General features: G+C 43.8%; 1 protein-coding gene across 10 annotated transcripts in view; it reads right to left on the reverse strand.

Moving 5' to 3' along the window:
* PITPNC1 (phosphatidylinositol transfer protein cytoplasmic 1) overlaps window positions 1–21365 on the reverse strand; it is a 256157-nt gene extending 234792 nt beyond the window's left edge. For 6 of the 10 annotated variants that reach the window (XM_089901459.1, XM_089901458.1, XM_089901462.1 and 3 more), the window contains exon 1: window positions 20369–21365. In XM_089901459.1, the coding sequence (XP_089757585.1) occupies window positions 20369–21350 (982 nt within the window). In that variant the 5' untranslated portion in view covers window positions 21351–21365. Of the gene's footprint in view, window positions 1–986; window positions 17592–20368 lie in introns of those variants that run through there. The other 4 variants (XM_089901463.1, XM_089901467.1, XM_022589206.2 and 1 more) reach the window with 4 other exon arrangements.
* Between the last annotated feature and the right edge of the window lie 676 nt (window positions 21366–22041).

A 22041-nucleotide genomic window follows, 5' to 3' on the forward strand; every position in this document is an offset into this window, starting at 1 on the left:
CTGACACAGAAAACCATATATTGTACGATTCCATCTATATGAAATGTCTGGAATACGGAAACCCATAAATATAGAAAGTAGATCAATGGTTGCCAAGGGCTAGGGAAAGTGGGGAGTGAGGGGTGACTGACAATGGGGACAGAATTTCTTTCTGAGTGATAGAAATGTTCTAGAATAAGAAAGCGGTGATGGTTGCACAATCTTGTCAATATACTAAAACCAGTGATCTGTACACTTATTTAAAAGAATGAACTTTATGTTATGTGAATTATATCTCCATACACAAAATTAATAGAAAAAAACCCAGCAAGCTGTTGAAGACTACCTCCTCTGGGATGCCACATGTATAGAGAGCCTGGGATCACCGGCGGCATGTAGAGTGTTCAATGAACTTGTATCATTCTACTTATTAAGCTGGGCAATAGGTTCGTGGGTGTATTGCTTCATATCTATTCAATATTCGATAAAAAAACAAAACATTTACAAGAGCAATAAATATACTTTTTTTTCTGTTTTTCAAACCACAATCAACACAAAAATTGGATTTGAATTTAAATGACCATAAGTTGGTAGTCAACCTTAACTAAGCAACCTCAGTGTGCAAAATACCATTACGGAAAATTATGGGGAGTTAAAATAGAGGCAATGACAATCACAACCCTCCAAGGAACTTATAAACTAAAGCATGAGCGGCCACCAGCTCCAGAAAGCCATAAACCAGCTTCCTCATGGAATAATTTCAGCAAAGGTTTTGACAGTCCCAGCACCAGCTATTATTAAAGAATCCATTTCATACAATTTCATACAATTAAAATATCAATATATTTTACTTTGAGAGCTTCAAATTTTTATTCTGAAAAGTTGTTTCCTCTCCCTTTTATAAATCTGCTTTTAAGGACTTGGGATAAGGTGGAATTAGACCATAGGAAATTGTAAGGAACTTGTTTATGAGGCTTGTTCTTCACTTGAAGTTATATATATATATATTTTATGGTACGCGGGCCTCTCACTGTTGTGGCCTCTCCCGTTGCGGAGCACAGGCTCCAGACGCGCAGGCTCAGCGGCCATGGCTCACGGGCCCAGCCGCTCCGCGGCATGTAGGATCTTCCCGGACGGGGGCACGAACCCGTATCCCCTGCATCGGCAGGCGGACTCTCAACCACTGCGCCACCAGGGAAGCCGGAAGTAATATATTTTTAAAGCCCCGACTTAAATGATATCTTTAGATTATCACACATTCTCATCTAGACTCTATTAGTTTCTGAATATTCATATAATGACATCTTGAAGTGCCTTTTTTGCAAGATACGGTCTAGATAAACAGACAAGCTTTCTAAAAACAATTAAGGTTACCCTCAAGATTTATAATCGCTGTAGGTCATCGAAAATTGTATCTATGTTTCCAGTTTTACCAAAGATTGGCAAAAGCAAATAGTTTTAACTTGAACACTCTTTTTCCACTAAGGAAATCAATATTTTTATTTTATATCACAGTTTCTGGGATATATACTCTAGAAATGTATCATTCCAGTAATTAATTCAGGAACATATATCCACTTTAGAATCAACTGTCTAAATTAATACAAGTAACTTGATGTGAATGAATGTCAACTTCTCTTTGGCTGTGGAAAGCAATGGTGTTGGAGAAAGCAAATGGAAATTTGTAGCCACAGAGCCCTGGATTGGAATCCAAATCTGCCACTGATTCTCTGACATCTGTAAAATGAAGATATTAGGATCCACCTTGGAGGACGACTGCAAAGACGAAATGAGATAATTAACACAGTGATCCTGGCACACTAGAATGTTCCACAGACATTGGCCCTCTGTGTTTTCCCCTTTCTTGTGAAAAAGCAAAGCCTTCTTAAGTAAATGTCCACATAGAGAAATACATAATTTTAATTAAACATTTAGGCACTAAAAAAAAAAATCGGCTTCGCCATTTACTAAATTTTCTCCTCTGCATGGTAAATTATAATCTTGGTTAAACTGTTTCAAAAAAATTTCATGAGAACCTTATTTTTAAAATTAAAACTAATGAGGAAGTGGAGAATAACCCATTCTTAAGCTTATTAATATAACTGAAGGCTTCATCTCTCTACCCAAGTGCTTACTGGTTTCTGCAACCAAGGTGAGCAGCTATGACCTATATTTTAGGATTTGGATTGGACTGAAAAGTCGCTGTGTTGTTGGATGAAGACAGAAAGGCATGCTTATCACATCTAGCACTAAATTAAGAGGAGTAGCTAATACGGTAAATAACAAAAGCAAGAACCAAAAACATTTTGTCAAACTTGAAATCAGCAGATGCCATTCATCACATTTACATTTCAAAGTCCTACGGTAATGGTTATCACTATAAGGCTGCTTGTTTTTGTAGGCCTCAGACACACCGGATGGAGACACTTAGCTTTGCCGGAAGAATCACGTGGATAAGACGAAGGTGAACTGATAACCTTGTCAGCCAGCAATCTGATGCAGCTTCCAAAAATGACAATGCTAATACTAAAGCATCAACATAGCATAAGGTGCTGAAGTAACAGTTCCCATATTTTCAGCACTGGTCCTCCAATATCTTGAGCCCAACCTGGCCCACACCTCTTTTTGTACGGCCCACGAGCTAGCTATGCGTGGGTTGAAAAAAGGCAAAAGGATAATATTTCATGACATTTGAAAATTATATGAAACTCAAATTTCAGGGTCCATAAATAAAATTTTACCAGACATAGCCATGAACATTCATTTACGTATTGTCTCCTCCTGATTTCATGTCGCAAGGTCAGAGTTGAGTTGTTGCAATCTTATAGCCTGCAATTCTAAAATATTTCTATCTGGCCTTTTTACAGGAAAAGCTTACTGACCCTTGCTCTAGAGCACCGCATTCAATATTTTTGAAAGGGCAATAACAGAGGAGGTCCAACAGATTGGGGAGGGAGTCTGAAACCATTTCTTAAGGTGAATTGTTGAGGGAATTGTGGATATTAAGCCAGCAAAAGAGAAAACCAAAGGACAACCTTATAGTTTTCTCTAAATATTTAAAGAGCCAGCATGTGGAAGTGGCTTGTGTTTGTGTCACCATAGACAGGAAAATGAAAGTTCTAGGGAGGCAGACATCAATTCAACATAAGAGAGCATCTTCTGGGAATTCCCTGGTGGTCCAGTGGTTAGGACTCCCCAGTTCCTCTGCTGGTGGCCTGGGTTTGATCCCTGGTCAGGGAACTAAGATCCCACAAGCCGCTCAGCCAAAAAAAAAAAGCATCTTCTAACACATCAAAGTGGACAATCATAGATGTTATATCACAGAAGAGCAAGCACCCTGCCATGCTGGTATTTAAGCTAAAAGGCAAGATGATTGCCATGCGAGATTATTATAGAAGATTCTTACAGTGGGTAGGAAGCTGAACTGGTTTAACACTCAGGTTCTCTCTAAATTTTATCTCAGAAGAAAATGATCATAAATAACAGGTGACAGCTTAATGACAGGTCAATGGAAACAATTTCTATCACCACATTCACTAAGGATTATACTTTACAGGGAAATATATATACCTATATGTATGTGTATACATATATGTGTGTAGGTACATATATATGTAAATGGCATATTAAAAAGAGGTTTATTTAAATAAAGAGCACAGGAGCTATAAAAAGAAGCACAGTAAAAAAAGAAGGGTTATTTTTAGGAGGAGGGTTCCAACTACAGAAAATAAGGAAAGGACGTCCACTGCTAAATAAAATGAGCTGGAATCTTGCCTTGTGTTACTACAGGAAACCAGCTTGGTGCTGCTTGAAAAAGGGGAATAGTCTATATATATTTAAAATGGAAAGGGGAAGAATGTGTTAAGAAAAAAAAAAGAATGTGCTCAAATACAAAATACAGTAAAGGGCACAGTCGGGTGATTTACTTGCACTGGACTTCATAAAATAGTTTTACAAACAACTTCACAAAGCACAGCCACCTGTTAAGCTGTTATTTTGGCCTATCTATTTCCAATGGCAACCTTGACACCCAAGCAAGAGACATACCACCATAGCAACATAAACATCACGGTGTTGGAGAATAAAATTTTAGGAAGCAATTTATAGCTTCTGCAGGGCTGGAAATAAACTAATCCTTAAGCATGTGTTACTATGACATAACGTTCCCACAGGACAAACTCAGATCCTCTGGACACCTCAGGATTCCTTCCCACGGGCCATTTGGAAAGTACAGACTCCAAAAATGAATATTGTACTAGATGGACTTCTAAAATAAAGGTATTTAAAGGTGTGAGACCGTGTGATTTCATGCACACCTCAGGGACTGCATGATTACCAGGTATTCACACAGCATCCACACTTGGACAATTATCACTGTCCCTTACATTTGCTGAATGGGCTTGTATGTCATGTGATCAGCCCCTCATGGAGGCAAAAAGAAGGGTACTGGAATACTACTCAGCCATAAAAAAGAATGAAATTTTGACATTTGCAGCAACATGGATGGACAGAGAAAGACAAATACTGTATGATATCACTTATATGTGGAATCTAAAAATACAACAAACTAGTGAATATAACAAAAAAGAAGCAGACTCACAGATATAGAGAACAAACTAGTGGTTACCAGTGGGGAGAGGGAAGCGGGGAGGGGAAATATAGGGGTGGGGGAGTGGGAGGTACAAACCACTGGATATAAGATAGTCTCAAGGATGTATTGTACGACACGGGGAATATAGCCAATATTTTGTAATAACTATAAATAACTGTAACCTTTAAACTTGTATGAGAAATAAAAAATTAAAAAAGAGGGGTATTGAAAGTTGAGGAAACTGAGGCACAAGAAAATCCAGTCTTCCTAAATCAGTTCATGGCTATCAATCAGCAAGGCCTCACCATACTGCACCACCCTAAGCCAGAAACCCCGAGTTAGGGCAATATAGGTACTTTAGCTCCAGGACATAAAATGCCAAGGAAAGGGTAGAGGAAAATGAAAGGAAAATCATGTTTGAAAGTGATGAGGCCTCTTTTCAGGCATGATACTCCCTGTGAGAGGTGGGGCGATTACCAGGACTTAAAAGATGAACTTTGTAAGGTACGGCTGATTTGCCATTCAAAAAGACCCAACCAACAGGAAAGAAAGCTGATCATCCAATTTAAGATGAGACACACCCAAAAGGTGTGTCGTGGGGTGGCATGTGGCAGGGCCAAGTGAGTCTGCATCTGGGTGAACAGGTTCTACCTCATCTGGGGATCTGAGAGACACCAAGGCAAATCCTGAGCCCAGTGGTCACAAACATAGGCCTGGGCTCCATCCCAGAACCACAGTCCATTAGCCCTGGCCACCATTTCTAACTGCTTCTTTTTCCTTTGCTCTTGAGTATTCTCAAAGATAGAGGCCTGCAAGGCCCGTGCGCAGTTCCTTCTCCAGATCCACAGAAGAGACTGTCCAAAGGCCAGGACAACACTGAATGCAGCCGTTCTGCAGATGAAAAACAGATGAATCTATGATGAAGCTTCCTATGATGCCAGGGATTTGGCTGCTTTTGATATGAGAACCATTCCTGAACCCCTTTAAAAAATAAGATGGTTGGGCTTCCCTGGTGGCGCTGTGGTTGAGAGCCCGCCCACCGATGCAGGGGACGCGGGTTCGTGCCCCAGTCCGGGAAGATCCCACATGCCGCGGAGCGGCTTGGCCCGTGAGCCATGGCTGCTGAGCCTGCGCGTCCGGAGCCTGTGCTCCGCAACGGGAGAGGCCACAACAGTGAGAGGCCCGCGTACCGCAAAAAAAAAAAAAAAAAAGATGGTTTCTGACAGATATAACCAACATTAAAACAAACAAACAAACAAAAACCTCCTAAAAGAGCTAAGGCAGAAGGCTGAACACTATGTAAATAATGGCTAATTTTAAATATACTTGACCCTTTTGGAAGTGTGTTTCTTGAAAAGACTTAAGGGGGTTATTCCATTTGGACAACTAATAGCCTAATTACTATTTTTTAAGAAAACAATAACCAAACTCCTTTTCAGCCAGTCTTGGCAAGAAATCTCTAAGAACAGCCATCTCTGCAGCACTATATGTCATACTGCTGAAAAAAACATAATTACACTCAGCTGCATCCAAGTTTCCATCAAACACAATCCAAAAGAGGTGAACTATTGAATCCTGAGTCTAAAGGTTTTTCATTTTGAGCACGATGCCTCTTTATGAGCAACAAAAACACAACATCCAAAAAAGAAGCATTCGTCATAGCCTTCAATAGTCCAGGATTTGGGTCTCCAGTGTACACAGTACAGTCTGTACCCCAATGATTAAAGACAATTCTAGTTACCAAACTCTTTGCACTTGGGGGGGGAGTAAATAACTCTATTTCGTATCTTTAAACCTGTCTCATTGAGCAAAAGAACCGTCTATTTTCACAGCACTTTTCAAGCATTGAGAAAACCACTTTTATCCACCATGTCACTTTAATGGAGGCTGAAATAGCCCAAAATGATGATAAATGTTAGGTGACATGAATGGCTTTATTTGTCTTTTCATCGGCTCCAGCATCTTCATCATCATTATTTCAGGTCAGGGTAAACTCAGCAAAAGTTTCCTGATGAAGGCCCATGTCAAGAGGGTACAAACCACAGGGAACTCACACATCTCAGAAGACATGTCCAGGGATTCAAATACAAACTTTAGTGATAACCCCTGTCTTCAGAACTACCTGTCCATACGAGGAGGTGATTACAAGTCTTGTTTTCTTAAACATCTATCCAGTGTTGTTTTTCTATTTGGTTAAACTGCTAATTACTACTTTAACAAGAGTGTTGTTTTCTGTGACTTTGTTTTGCAGATGTCTACTATTTCGGGTGCATTAGAGATTAAACAGACATCTGTAAGGTGGCCCAGGCACACTGGAAAGTTCTCAGACTGGAGACCAACATTTTTCTACAACCCACTACTTTCTTGGACAGTGCAGGACACAAACTGCTCCTTGAGAGCGGCAGGACTATAATCCTAAAAAATCTAATGAAATCCAGGTTGTTGGCTAGTGAGTTGAAAACTCTACCTACAGACATCACTAAGAGAATTGACAACAATGAAAATGTTGCAAAGTTAACTTGTTAATAAGCCGTCATAATAATAAATTAGTTTTTTTCTCCTGAGTTAAATATTTATCAAATCCTAAAAAAAAAAAAAACTAACATTTTAACTGTACTTCTTTATTTAGAAAAAGAGTCCAATTGATGTCTGTTTCCACCTGGTACAGGAATAAAGCATTATCATTAATCAAATATTCTGTATTCTACTTTAATTGAAGAACACTTGTCAGTGACAACTTTGTTGGAAATACTTCTAAAGTGCACTGGTACTTTTTCCTGTCTTAGTAAGTATTCCAAGCAAAAATGCACTTTTTGTGTTAAATGACAATATAGTAGGACTCCTGAATTAAAACTGTCAGGCACTCCAGCTGTTGCTACAAAGGTATAGTTCACTAAATTGAGTCATTAATGCCACCCAAAATATGGATACAGGTCCATCTTGTCATTTTCCTCCTTTGAAAGAAGGCAGAATTCAGAAAATATTTCTAGTTACCTTCTGTTAATTCAAGTTTTATTAAGTTTGCTTCAGGAAATGATGTATGAGTTTAATGATAAAGTAATATAACCAATGCTTTAAAGGAAAGAAAAAAATGCTGACCAGATACCTAGAACAGTAAACTCATAGAATGTAGAATGGTGGTTGCCATGGGCTGCAGGGAGGTGGATAGGGAGTTATTGTTTATGGGTACAGAGTTTCAGTTTTACAAGATGAAAAGAGTTCTGAAGACGGATGGTGGTGATGGCTGGCCAACAACGTGAATGCCCTTTATGCCACCGAATTCTACACCTAAAAAATAGTTAAGGACTTCCTTGGTGGCTCAGTAGTTAAGAATCTGCCTGCCAATTCAGGGGACACGGATTCGATCACTGGTCTGGGAAGATCCCACATGCCGCGGGGCAACTAAGCCCGTGTGCCACAACTACTGAGCCCTCGTGCCACAACTACTGAAGACCATGCACCTAGAGCCTGTGCTCCACAACAAGAGAAGCCACCGCAATGAGAAGCCCGTGCACCGCACAAAAAGTAGCAACTAGAGAAAGCCCACGTGCAGCAACGAAGACCCAACACAGCCAAAACTAAATAAATTAATTAATTAAATAAAATAAAAATTAAAAATAATAAGTTTAAGAAAAATAGTTACGGGGACTTCCATGGCGGTCCAGACTCTACACTTCCCCTGCAGGGGGCGAGGGTTCGATCCCTGGTCAGGGAACTAAGATCCCGCATGCCGCGCAGTGTGGGAAAAAAACCAAAAAGTTAAGATGGCAATTTTATGTAATATGTTTTACCATAATTTTTTAAAAATTATTTTAAAAAGTGACCTGAATGTACACATCCAATTAAGTGTGGTCCCCTTCAAATAGTTCATGTTAGGGCATTACATGTTTATTTCCATAGTGTTGACACAGAGCAAAACATCTCTGAATCTCTGCTGTAAAATTTAAGACAGGTTTGTTTGGATTTTTTTCATTGTTTTGAACATTCCTGATAACGGTAAATGTCTTTGGAGGACAATTTTTAATTTTAAAAAAGCCTTTTATAGCTCCATTTTCAGAATAATAATCTTATCAAGCTAAAAATTTTATTTTAGCCCACATGAGGTGTGACTCTACAGGAGCAATATGAATTTGTGCATGTGGTTTGTAAACTGCCTGTGAGGCAATGCTAGTAAAGGTGAGACACAAGTTTCCAAGGAGCCACCTTCTCAGCAGGAAGGGAAAGTACACAGTGCTGACTAATACATTTTGATCATTTTTCATACCCTCCAGTTTGCTTACCTCCATGTGAAAGAGGTTTAAGTTTTCAACGAAATGTGCCAGAAACATGGTGTCACTTGTCTGTTCCCATTGTTATTTCCAGATACTAATTTTGAGAAACCTACAGGTGCTTATCAGTGAACATCTCGGCTAAAGATGTCTATGAAAGTCAAAGGCTGTCACTGCCATTAAAAGGAATAATTTCTCAAAGTGTAGGGGTGGTTCTCTTTTTAGAGCATGAACTACAAAACTTCTTTTCAAAGAGGAGTATGATTCATTTATCAAAGTTAAACTGAGGAATGTCACTTGGTTTAATACTTGAATAAAATTGATTGTTCAGTAGGAGATAAAGCTTATGGACCACTCTCTTAGCTTAACTGGAACAGAAGAACTACCTTCCCCCAATTATTTCCTTTGATAATCCTGAACAAGTTATTTAATCTTTAAGGGGTGTGTGTGTGTGTGTATTGGGATAGAACTAAATAATCTCTAATGCTCCTTCCAGCTTTGGGATTCTAGGGAAGGCAGAACTGGGAAAGCAAAGAGCCTGGGCTTGGAAGTCTGACCAGCATGGGCATGAATCCAGGTCTACCATTGAATAGCCATGCAAGCACCCGTGATCCACATCTGTAAAATGGGATGCTAATATCCAACTAACAGGACCATTACAAGGATTAAATAAACAAGAAAGTGCTGGACAAATGTAATTTCTCTTTGCCTCCTTTGCATGCAGTATGTGACTGCTTGCAATCCAAGCATACAAAACAGAAACTGAATTTTTAAAACTCTTACTTTCCAAGCAGGTTTCATGGGATGCGTCGCCGAGGCACATAGTGCTATTTTATTATGTACAGAAAAGCAAAGTGAGGACTTCCCTGGTGGCGCAGTGGTTAAGAATCCACCTGCCAATGCAGGGGACATGGGTTCGAGCTCTGATCTGGGAAGATCCCACATGCCGCGGAACAACTAAGCCCGTGCACCACAACTACTGAGCCTGTGCTCTAGAGCCCGTGAGCCACAACTACTGAGCCCGTGTGCCGCAATTACTGAAGCCCGCGCACCTAGAGCCGGTGCTCTGCAGCAAGAGAAGCCACCGCAGTGAGAAGCCCGTGCACCGCAGCCCCTGCTCGCTGCAACTAGAGAAAGCCTGCGCACAGCAAAAAAGACCCAAAGCAGCCAAAAATAAATAATAAATAAATAAATTTATTGTTTAAAAAAGAGAGAATCAGGGCAAGCAACTTTCACAATCTGTGTAAGACACGAAGACAGAGATGGCTCAGGTAAGCATAATGAACAGTGTAACCCTGCACTTCCTAGGGACTATTCAGTCCTCTACGATACCTTTCAGGAAGCGTGGGCACAGTAATTATTAAAAGGTCCTACACCATCTCTATAAACGGTCTATGCCAGTTGGAAACACTCTTGCCAGAGAGCCAAGAGATAAGTGAAAGTTGGTCGTTTTAAGAATAAATAAATAAATAAATAAATCCCACCATGACGGTTAAAACTAGAAAATATTGGAGAGTTTTGGGGAACTCCAACTAATCCAGCAAATAAGACCTAATTCATTTGAAGGCTTCAATCACTTAATTATATTAGCATCCAAGTTCATGGTGACTTCTCTAACCCCAGCTGATAAGTTTTCTTCTGAATAAATACACAGATCAGTTAATTGGGGTATAAAAATACACAAACTAATGCTCAGAAACATCTGGATCTGACCTTAATACGGCAAATATAATCAGACCTAAATGGTGTGTGTGTGTAGTTGACATGGGACAGGGTGCAGTCTTTGGAGATTAGTTGCTTAGATTAGGTGCTTAAACAACATTATTACAGGTTGTCATCAAATTACATTTGTTTGGCCAATCTCACTTCTCTAGGTGATTCATCCTGGGAAAGAAACAACACCCTAAAGATTGTCAGATTAATTCTAAAGAAATTAAAGGATGATGATGTTTTTTCTTTGCTTGGGAACAACAGGAATTCTAGAAGGCCGTGCTTCACCCAAACTTAAAAGAAGCAAAAAAAAAAAAGAAAGATTAAAAAAAAGTGAAGAACCACTGGATAAATCTGATCAAGAACTTACATTAGCTACTTGTTTAGGTGGATGAGTCGACTTCCACTAAAGTCTAAAAAGGAGTTTTAAGAGCTGGCCCCTTTGTCAGAGTGCTGGGAAATGAAAGAATGACTCACTTTATACTTGATGTCAAAATCTTGATGAGCACTGGCTTTCGTGTTTCTAAATCAACAAACAGCATTGTATAATGTTGCTCAGGCCATAAGCCAGGAAGTGGCCAGTGACCCTATACTCCTTTCTCTGTCACGGGTAAAGCTAGTGGCCAAGATAGTGTGTCCTGGGCACAGGGGGGTTCCTTCTAACTCTGTGTCATCCTGGGAGACTTGCCCAGCCTAACGCAGCATGATTTTGCCATCCTAGACAGAGACTATTGACACACAGTTTAAATAGTCATTTAGTCTATTTTATAATGAAGCCTGTGATGGAAAGTCTCAAGGACATCTGCCAGAGATGAATAAAGCAGAGGACTCAACTCCCATGTAGAATCATCTCCTCCAGAACACATATTCCAGGATTCATTCTGCCAACACATCATTTCCCACTCAATGTGCAGAGAAAGCAGAGGACTGCACCTGGAACCACAGCCAGAAAGGTCACCAGGTACTTACTGTTCCTTCCATTAATGATGGCTGGTGCCAGCCTCTGTCCCCGATTAGGGGTGGGGAGGGGGGCTGTTCCTGAAGATTGTGAAATCTGTCAGTGAATGTCCACACCCCCCCTCCACCGCCTGGTACCCTAAAGCCCTGTAGCTGTTCAAGTTGTGATTATGTTTTTTCCGCTAAGTATCAAATTCTGACCTAAACTGTGGTCATTCTAGTCCAAATCTGGCAGATTTTTTTTTTTCCCACACTGCTGCAGAAGAGAACAACCTCCTTTGGAAAGCTGTCTAAATTCAGGACAATCAGAGTCACCTTCTTGAGAACAGGGACCATAACTTTTCAGTGTTCGTACTCATAATTCAATTTCCGTGCTTTCTGTCAATGGCTCTCTCTCTGAACATAGATGTCTATTCTGCTGGAAAAATCCATAGATACCTCTTTAAAAAAAAAACAACACAGCTTTACTGAGATGTATTTTACACACCAACTCAATGGTTTTTAATATATTTCCACAGAGTTGTGCAACCATCACCATAATCTATTTTAAGACGGCAAGGAAACTTCTCCAATGTTCTCTGGACTGTAAGCTCTAAGAGGGTAGGGATCACGTCTGCCTTGTTTGCTGCTCCATCCCTGGCACCAGGTCTAGCACCTGGCCTAGCACCTGGCACAGAGTAAGAGCTCAGTAAGTATTTGTGATAAACACTTTCATGCTGCCCCAGGGCCAGCCTGAACCTTCCAGATCCCTAAGTTTCCTAGATACGAGAAATAACTACTTCTTTCCTCCAACAGAAACTTTCAATTCAGCTCATCTCCCTACGGTAGGCAGGATGATCCCTGAGGTTCCCAGTGTGCACACCCTGTATATGTACAATTCCTTCACCTTGAATGGGGGTGGGCCTAATCAGACCATTCTTTTTGAAAAAGAGTAGAGGTCATAGACAAGTCAGAGGTTCAAAGTTGGAACAAATGCTTTCCCGTTGGCCTTGAAGGGGCAAACGGCCACATTGTGGCGGGGGCCACAAGGCAGGAAATAGCAGGTGGCCTCTAAGAGCTGGCCCCTAGCTGATGGCCAGCAAGAAAGGGGAGACTTAGTCCTACAGCCACAAGGAACTGAATTCTGCCAACAACCACGTGAACTTGGAAGAGTACTCCAAGCTCCAGAAGAACATGGAGCTGCTAAGTTTGTGAAAATTTGTTATATAGCAATAGATATTGAATATACTCCTCCAGGAATCTGGAGGAGGGCAGACTGATTACGTTAACTCCCAGGAAAATGGCCTCAAACTTCTCAGAGGTACTGCTGTGGAATTTTAAAATGAGGAGGTTTTTAATAAAAAAGAATCTCTAGTTTGCAAAATTTCAAGAGGTATAAAGCTTAAGTGAAAAACTTAAACAGTGTGAAGGAAAACATCTAGGGACAGCTTTCCTAAAAGCTTCCTATTTTTCTCAGCTTCTTCTCATCCATTCATTCAGCAAGCATTTACTGTGTGCCAGACCCAAGGTTTAAGCACTAGATCTGCCCTATCCAATATGGCAGCCACCAGCCACATGTGACCCTTGAGCACTGCAAAGTGGCCAATGGGAATTGAAATGTGCTAGCACAGGGAACTCTGCTCAATATTCTGTAATAACCGAAAACAATTTGAAAAAGAAAAGATACATGTATATGTATAACTGAATCACTTTGTTGTATACCTGAAACTAACACAACATTGTTAATCAACTATGCTCCAATATAAAAAAAAAATTTAATAAAAAAAAGAAATGTGCTGCAAATGGAAAATACACACTGGATTTCAAAGACTTCGTATGAAAGAAAAATAAGTTAAAAGATCTTGTTAGTATTTTCTTATGTGGATTACACGTTGAAAAGATAGTGATGGAGATGGATGACAAACAAGTAAACAAATAAGTACAGATTAAGGTAAATGCAAAAGGAGGGGAGGGATAAATTGGGAGACTGGGATTGACATATACACACTACTATGTATAAAATAGATAACTATTAAGGACCTACTATATAGCACAGGGAACTCTACTCAATACTCTGTAATGACCTATATGGGAATAGAATCTTAAAAAGAGAGTATATATGTATATGTATAACTGATTCACTTTGCTGTACAGCAGAAACTAGCACACCATTGGAAATCAACTATACTCCAATAAAAATTTTTTAAAAAGATAAATGCTATGAAGGAAATAAGTGCAAAGATAGAGAATAATAGGGGAAAACTATTTTATATGGAGTGGTCAGGAAAGATGTCTCTGAGGAGGTAACATATCCACTTATAAACCTGCAAGACTGCTATTAACTCTCAAGTTTTAACACATGACAGCACCAGGGGCTGGGGAGCTTGAGAGAACTGACAAAGGCAGTTGGTCAGCTGCAGGGCTATCACGTTGCACCGTTCCGATTGGGTTCCATGTAAATGGCGCCCCCTGGAGGTGTGCACCCCGAGATCCTGTTTGTATGAATTGCTTCTAAGTTTTCATAAGATACTTTTTTCAAACTTTACATTTTCCAGATACAATTTGTTTTCCAGTTTTAATAGTTATAACACACTTCAACTTCATCTGCCATGTAGCCTACAAAAAATCTCTACTTGGGAATACAACAAAATTCCTGATTTCAAGCATGAGACACAGAGGGCAGGCAGTTGGCAGTCTGCAATCTGAAATTCTTTTTTCCGTCTCCCAGCGATTTGCTAAATTTTGCCTCCCAGCGATTTGCTAAAGATTTGTAAAAACTTCCTGACTTCTTGCTACAAATCAGCTGGTTTCTGTATTTGTCTTCTTCTCTGAACAGAGGCAGACACGTTTGCTAGTTTTCAAAAAAGTTTTCAGAGTTACTTGACCATACAGACCTCCAGGCGACAGAAAGCAGGCCAGAATCCACAGAGGCCAGCCAGGGCACCTGCGCCCTCACTCAGGCGGCCAAAGCAATGAACCTCGACGTACTTTTCCAGTAATCGCTGCCCCTGAAAAACACACTTACTGCCTGTCACTGTGCACACGCTTTTATATTTAAAAAAACAAAACAAAACATCTTTGTGAACCCTCTGCCCTACACACACACACACACACACACACACACACACACACACGCACACTTCCCTGATTGACACTAGGGCAAGGAAGAGATCTTAAAGAGGTTAAGTGTTGAAAATAGATTATTATTTTTTAAAAGCTACCTATAAAAAATAGTATTCTCCATTCACCAAAATGAGAGCCTTTCTGAAAGGAAGATGCCTCACTTTCCCTGAATATCAGTTATACTCAATCAGATACAGTGTTTTGAAGTTGATTTTTAAGAGCCTTGGGAATTCACCCCCTGCCTTTGTAATGAAAAGCAAAAGTTAATTACTACCCACTTTTAACTAGGGTTTTGTTAACAATAGTGGTTTTGTTTTGTTTTTTCTCCCAAGGCCTAGAATCTGTTTCATGTGACAGGCATTCACACCCAAATCACAGGGAAAATGCGGTGTCCTTTCTCCACAAAGTCACTTTCACTGACCGGCCAGGAAGACAGCATCTGCTCCTCGTTGTCTGTTCTATTAGTGGTGAAAGGTTTGCACTGATCCATTAACCCGCCCCCCACTTCCCGGGTGCCCCTCACGACCAAGAAGGGAGCTTTGGGAGACAGCTGGGCAGCAATGAGCAACACTGTTCCCTGATGACTGTGAAACAGGCCAGAGAAGCTAACGGGATCACCCAGAAATCACTCACAATCGCAGCCTTTGTCCCTCCCAACTAAGCTAACAATTAGGAAAAAAATAAAGTCAAAATAGTGCTCATTCTTAAAAAAAAAAATTCCAAAATTATGTTTTGAGGAACCCTGGAGAAGGTCTATGAGATTAATCCAAGGAGTCTTTTCTCCTTTACATTCAAGGATATCACTTTGTACAGAAAACAAAGTGTTGATGAAAATATCAAATTTAAAACCTCTTTCCTGGCCTTCCCTGGTGGCACAGTGGTTAAGAATCCGCCTGCCAATGCAGGGGACACACAGGTTGGAGCCCTGGTCCGGGAATATCCCACATGCCTCAGAGCAACTAGCCTGTGCGTCACAACTACTGAGCCTGCGCTCTAGAGCCCGTGAGCCACAACTACTGAGCCCACACGTCACAACTACTGAAGCCCACGCGCCTAGAGCCCATGCTCTGCAACAAGAGAAGCCACCGCAATGAAAAGCCCGCGCACCGCAACGAAGAGTAGGCCCCGCTCGCCGCAACTAGAGAAAGCCTGCGTGCAGCAGCAAAGACCCAACGCAGCCAAAAAATAAATAAATAAATTTATATATGAAAAAAACCCTCTTTCCTTAAAGAATTTCTGTCCCAATAGGTTTGCAGATGCATTTCATGAAAATGCTTTAAAACGGAGCAAAAAGGAACACTGTTGGGCATTTTGGCATCTTCATTTATGTCATTCCAGAGACGGCATCACCCCTATCCCAAATCTGTTCTCAGAAATGTGCGCAAGAAAATTCTCTGGGGACTCAGGGGAGCCTGGATAAAGTGCGCTGGCTCCCTGCCAGGACAAAGAATAAAATAATATTCTGTTAAAAAGTTGGGTTGTTTTTTCTTTTTTCTTTTCTCTCTCTTTCTTCTTTTCTTGGAGGGGAGTGTTTCTGTTTTCCATCGTGCGTCAAATCCCTGAAGATCGGGCTTCCCTGGTGGCGCAGCGGTTGAGAGTCCGCTTGCCGATGCAGGGGACATGGGTTCGTGCCCCAGTCCGGGAAGATCCCACGTGCCGCAGAGCGGCTGGGCCCGTGAGCCATGGCCGCTGGGCCTGCGTGTCCGGAGCCTGTGCTCCACAACGGGAGAGGCCACAACAGTGAGAGGCCCGTGTACCGCAAAAAAAAAAAAAAATCCCTGAAGATCACAAGTAAATCCAGACATTAATGTTGATGCAGTCAGAAAAGGAAGTATTAAACACCAAAGCAAGCAATGAAGTTGAAAAGATTCCCACCTTAGATCATACTGGGCTGTGCTCAGCTCTTGGAAGAAGCTTATCTCACCGATAAGGACCTGCCAGGGAGGAGTGATCAGACTGTGCTCCACGGAGCCCGGAAGATGCAGTTTGGGACCAGGATGCTGGGACCAGTGGCAGCACCAAGGAGTGGCTTAGGAGGGAAGGGCCTTGAACTCCACCATAATCTGCATTGAGCCACACATCCAAGGAAAACCAGTGGACTTGTTATACAAAAACAGCTTCAAAGAGAGGCCCCTGGCCACCTTTAGGGGCAGCTGACAACCCCTAAAATTCCCCTAAGAAGACAAGGTCAGAGTCTCCAACCCACCTTCCAACTAGAGACTGATTTAGTCTCCTGCTTTGCACATTCGGCTTAGGGATATTTCCTTCCAACAAGGAGTCCCAGCAAAAGAGCTTTGCTCCGGGTTCTGGCCTAGACCTTGCCCTTGGCTATGAGATGGGCAACTAACAGCACCTTCTATAGCTCTAGTCTTCTCCTCCACAAAATGAAATGCTTCAACTCTAGACCATCTCTAATGGTCCTTCCAAGTCTAAAATTCTAGAATCTATATCACCAAATGTTTCAAATGAAGACAATGACAACTGTCTCTTCATAGGCAACTACTGGCCCCCAGGGACCTTTGTTGTTTAGAACTTTCCAATGGGCTTATATTTAGTTCAGAGACAGCAACATTGAAAATAAATGAGGAGACTATTCCAATGAAGTGGGGTTTTTTTTAATTAAAATAAATCCATGGGGGCTTCCCTGGTGGCGCAGTGGTTGAGAGTCCGCCTGCCGATGCAGGGGACATGGGTTCGTGCCCTGGTCCGGGAGGATCCCGCATGCTGCGGAGTGGCTGGGCCCGTGAGCCATGGCCGCTGAGCCTGTGCATCTGGAGCCTGTGCTCCGCAACGGGAAAGGCCACAGCAGTGAGAGGCCCGCGTACCGCAAAAAATAATAATAATAAAAAATATATATCCATGGGATGTTACTTATAATTCTTTACTCTGATATGAATGTCTGAAAAACAAAACACCAACACTGATCTAGACTGTAATTCAGCTTTACTTGCTTTATCTCCCAGAGCTGTTCTTCTTTCCTGGAACTAAGGAATATTTTATGAGTTAAAATAAGGCGAGAGAAATAGTAGAAACTAGCACACTCTATACCAATTCAAAAGGTCTTTGATTTTTCATTTAGTTGATAGTGCTGACTTTATCTGTTTTCAAGAATTTTTTTTTTTCTAGATTAAACATGAGAAACGGGCAAGCAGAGTAAGGAGAAACAAATACTAATGGTTTTACCATGGTTCTGGCTTGGCTATTAACTAGTTGTGTGGCCTGGCGCACATTACTTAACCTTTCTGAATCTCTGTTCACTCATCTGCAAAATGTGGATAACACACCAGTCTCCCTTACACTCCCCTCCAAGAAGAGTTAAACTAGATAAGACCAGGGAAAAAGGATGGACATACAGTGTTGGTCCTTTTGATGATTCTCCAAAACAAGGGCATTTGTCTCATTTTTAAAAGTATGGACATTGCTACTAATTAACTGTGGTTGTCAGAACAGGGACAAATCCTAGAAGTTTCATGTAGGCTGAATCAGGCCGAAAGCAAATCAAGAGTTGTAGCAAAAGTGAGGTTTCTAAAAGTCTACCAAAGTGGATGGTAGTTGTCTTCTTTGAAGATAACGGCTTTCCAGTTTTCAGAGTTAAGGTTGGGAGGACACAGTGCTAAGGTGGATGGTGGATTGTGGGGTTCACTACCAGTCAGACCCTAGGGGTCTAACCTCTGGCAAGCTGGGCCTCGTGTCCTCATCCATCATCTGACTTGGTTAATCTGAATCCTTCTGCTTTGAAACCCTGCTCAATCTAAACTGCCCCTCTGCTTCACTAACAAAGAAGAAAACTACTTTGGAATATGACCTTACAGACACTGAATCATGCTTTGGTCCAAATGAATTACACATTAATTAAGTTATAATTATACATTATATTACAGGCCGAGTCTCACTTCATTTGCCAATCAAGAAAGGAAGGGCCTCCTCCTATACCACTCAAATATGATTACTTCTCCCCAAAGTTGTAGTTATTTCAGTACAAAAATAAATGTGGAGAAAGAGCAGTGTCTGAGGGTTCAAGAAAGCCTGAGAAGGGAAAAAAACAGAATAAAGAGATTTTGTAGGTAGTACAGAAGATTCTAGAGCTGGTTACTTTCTTGACTATCACCTGCAATGGGGGGCATTTCATGCAGTACCAGCATTGCCCCTAGATCCCAAACTCCTCTCAATAAATAAAGTCATTAGGAGGAGATGGAGTGGAAGCAGACACACCTCCAAGCTGAACTACTCCAGCTCATCTGCTCAGGGGTGAGAAGATCTCGATAACCTTTTCTAGAAAAACTCCGGTTAACCAGTTTCATTCATTTGTCTCTCCCATCGTCCACATAGCATTGTGTGCTGCTTTTCCACGTGATTTACACGGTCTGCCTACCCACATGGCATCCCTCCTTCAAGAACTTGCTCAAATGTTATCTCCTCCAAAGCCAACGAACTGCACCGCTCGGTTGATCGTTGGGGTGGGGGCTGATCTCTTTGGCATCCAGCGTCCGTAGAATACATTTTGTAAACTCGGAGCTATACTTTGATCTTGCCTTGAATTGTACTTGGCTCTTCCTTAACACTTGCTCCAGACAACAAATGTAGACAAGTCCCCACCTTTTTCTCTCCCAAAGCACCTCGCCCCTTCCCCAAGTAGTGGCTCAGTAACATGTCTGACAGATTAAGTGCACTGTATTTAAACATAAACACGGTTTGGGTCGCCGGTGTTATGTGTGTTGCCACACCAAACCACACTGGTAAGTTTCAAATTGCATTGATTGTCTTCAAGCTCCCACGATGTCCCTGGACAAGCGCTAAGCAATTGTGAAATCACTAAAGATAGGGAGGCAGAGCGGGAATAAAGGAAAGCCGGGGCCTGAATAATCCTCACTGAGTCATCGTTTCCTGAAAGATCGAGCTTGAGGCTTGGGGTGGGGAAAGGGGGTGGGGAGGGAGGGGTTCGGGAGAAAGGAACCTGAGCAGCGCGTGGAGGACGAGCCCAGGACAAGCACCCTCCCCTCGCCCTGAAGCTGCGGGACCCGGGAACCCGGACCGGGCGCGCACCCACGTGCTGGAGCGCCCCCCTGTGGCCGCGCCGCAGCCCCCGCCGTTCCCCGCTCGCCCGCAGAGAGCTCTCCCCGCGGCCCAAGAAACAAGACAAGCAGAAAGTTTCCGACCCAGGCGGTTAGAGAAAGGTCGAAGCCAGGTCCGGGGGCCTCGAAGCGCGGGCGTGGCGGAAGAGGCGCCCAGTCTGGCGGCGATGGCAAGGGGTCCGAGCCCAAACGGACCCCCCGAGGGTTCCGAGGTGCCCCGAGGCGGGGCCCGGGCCCTCCAAATCCCGAGGGCGAAGGGCTTCTCCCTTACCCCAACCTTCCAGCGAAGGGCGGGAGGGGAACATGGGCCCACGCCAGGTCGGATTGCCCCCCCAGCTACCAGGGCATGCTTGGGGCTCTTGGGTTTGCTTTATTCATTTTCTTAATTGGAAGGAGGGGGCGACCAAACCCCTTTGGCGCATTCTGATCCCCAGCAATCTGGATTCTGGGAGCCTCCCCCCCCAAAACCCACCTGCAGTCCACCGCCCCACCCAACGCCGCCCTCCTTGCTGGGGTGACAAGTGGAAGCAGTAATTCCACTTCCTCCTCCCCCTCCAGCCTCCCGGTTTGGAAGGCAGTTTTCCACCAGGGTTTCCCCGCCGCCCGCAGTGGACTCGCCGGCCGGGAGGCGCGGCGCCCCGGAGCCGGGGACGGGGAGTGGGCGAGGCCGGGCCCGGCGCGGCGCTTACCTCGGCTACGGTGAGCGGCATGCAGATCCGGTACTCCTTCAGCAGCATGGTCCTGCCGGCCGCGGACCCCCGAGGCGGGAAGAGGGGGGCTCCCCCAGACCAACAAGACTGCCGCCCAGGCGCAGGGCAAAGCGCCCGGAGCCCCGTGCTCGGACCCGGGCGGCGAATTAGCCCCGGCGGTGCGCTCAGGTCCTGGCTTCCTCCTCTCCGCCCGAGAGCATGTCAAGGCTTGGGTCCTGGTGTTCGCGGCTCCCCCGCCTCCTTCCTCGCCGACGCCGAGGTCGATCCGCCTGGAACGCGGTGTTGCAAAGTCAGCCAGGGAGGGAGGGAGACCCACTGGAAACCGCTCTGATCGGCAGCCCGGGGCAGTAGTAGCGGGCGCCAGATCAGGACATGCCCGGCAGCGGGCGAGGGAGGAAAAATAAGAGAGATTTCCAAAAATTAAAACGAATGCACAAAAGTCACCCGCTCGATCCGCCTCTGAAACCAGATCTGAACCTGGCGACCCCCCTTTTCCGGCCGGTCTGCCCAAGGCTAATGTCACCAGGCACACATTGCTGACGGAGCCAGAGATGCTGACTTTCCAGACAAAGGCTCGATCGGCTGTGCTCCTTGGGCGGTAAACAAGATTTCCTGCTCTTTTTAGGGCCGGTCCCCGAGGCGCTTCAGGGCTCGCTGGGGGAGAAAAGGGAAGCCGCCGCCGCCGCTCAGCTCTGCCGGGCTGGGGCTCCGGGTTCCTCCGACCTCGGCTCGCGGCTGCGAGGGGCGGGCGGGAGGAAGCTGGCGCCTTCCGTGCGCGTCCCCTCCCCCGAGTCCAGATCCCCGAGCGCCGTGCGTGCCCGAGAGTTTGCAGCCACCTCGCCGGGGCCGGAGAGTCGGCGCCGAGCTGCAGTGTGCCTCGGGCCGGGGAGGTGGGTGCGGGAGGAGCGAGCGCGAGCGAAGCTGACATCAGCAGCCGCCTCGGCGGGGAGGGTAGCCCCATCCGGCCAATGGGGAAATGGCAAAGAATGTGGAGGATTTAAACAAAACAGCATGTCTCTCCCCGGCTGCTGCCAGACGGCAGGGCTGCCGCGGAGAGCCGAGGCCGGCCGGCGATGGGGAGGATCGGAAAAGGGGGCTCCCTTCGGCTCCTTTACCCTTTGAATCTGTTCTCAAATGTACCCCGGGTGCCACAGTGCTCTGTCCAGCCACTCTGGGTAGTTTCTGGGTCCAAGGGACAGAAGTGCCCCTTGACCTTTAGAGAAGGTTTTTACAAATGCCCACCGAGAGCGTTTTCACTTTGGTCCAGTAAGCAAGTCCAGCGCTGGAGAGGCGATGGGATTTGGGAGCAGGAGAGCAAACCCTTGCCTGGTTTCCTAACTGGTTTCAGAGCAGGAATCCAGAAACTGGAAACTCCAACAATGTGAATGAAAATGAAATCCAAACAGAAAGACACACACAAACCACGAGGAACATGAACCAGGCATAGCCTTTTACCTCTCCTGGCCCTGCTCTGCAGTCTGACTGCAGGCTTCGCAGAGCAGCAAGAATAGGTTTTCCTGTCAGCATTCCCAAGTTCAAAAAGTCACAGTGAAATGTCAGTGAAAATGCCTGGAGTGTTGGTATTTCATCCATATTAAACAGATCCCTCATTTTAACCACAAGAGGCACATTCTTCAGTTACTCAGGAAGCT

Source organism: Delphinapterus leucas, chromosome 19, assembly GCF_059928025.1.
Source record: "Delphinapterus leucas isolate spDelLeu-1000000601 "Yukka" chromosome 19, BTC_Dleu_Yukka2, whole genome shotgun sequence".
NCBI classification, from domain to species: domain Eukaryota; kingdom Metazoa; phylum Chordata; class Mammalia; order Artiodactyla; family Monodontidae; genus Delphinapterus; species Delphinapterus leucas.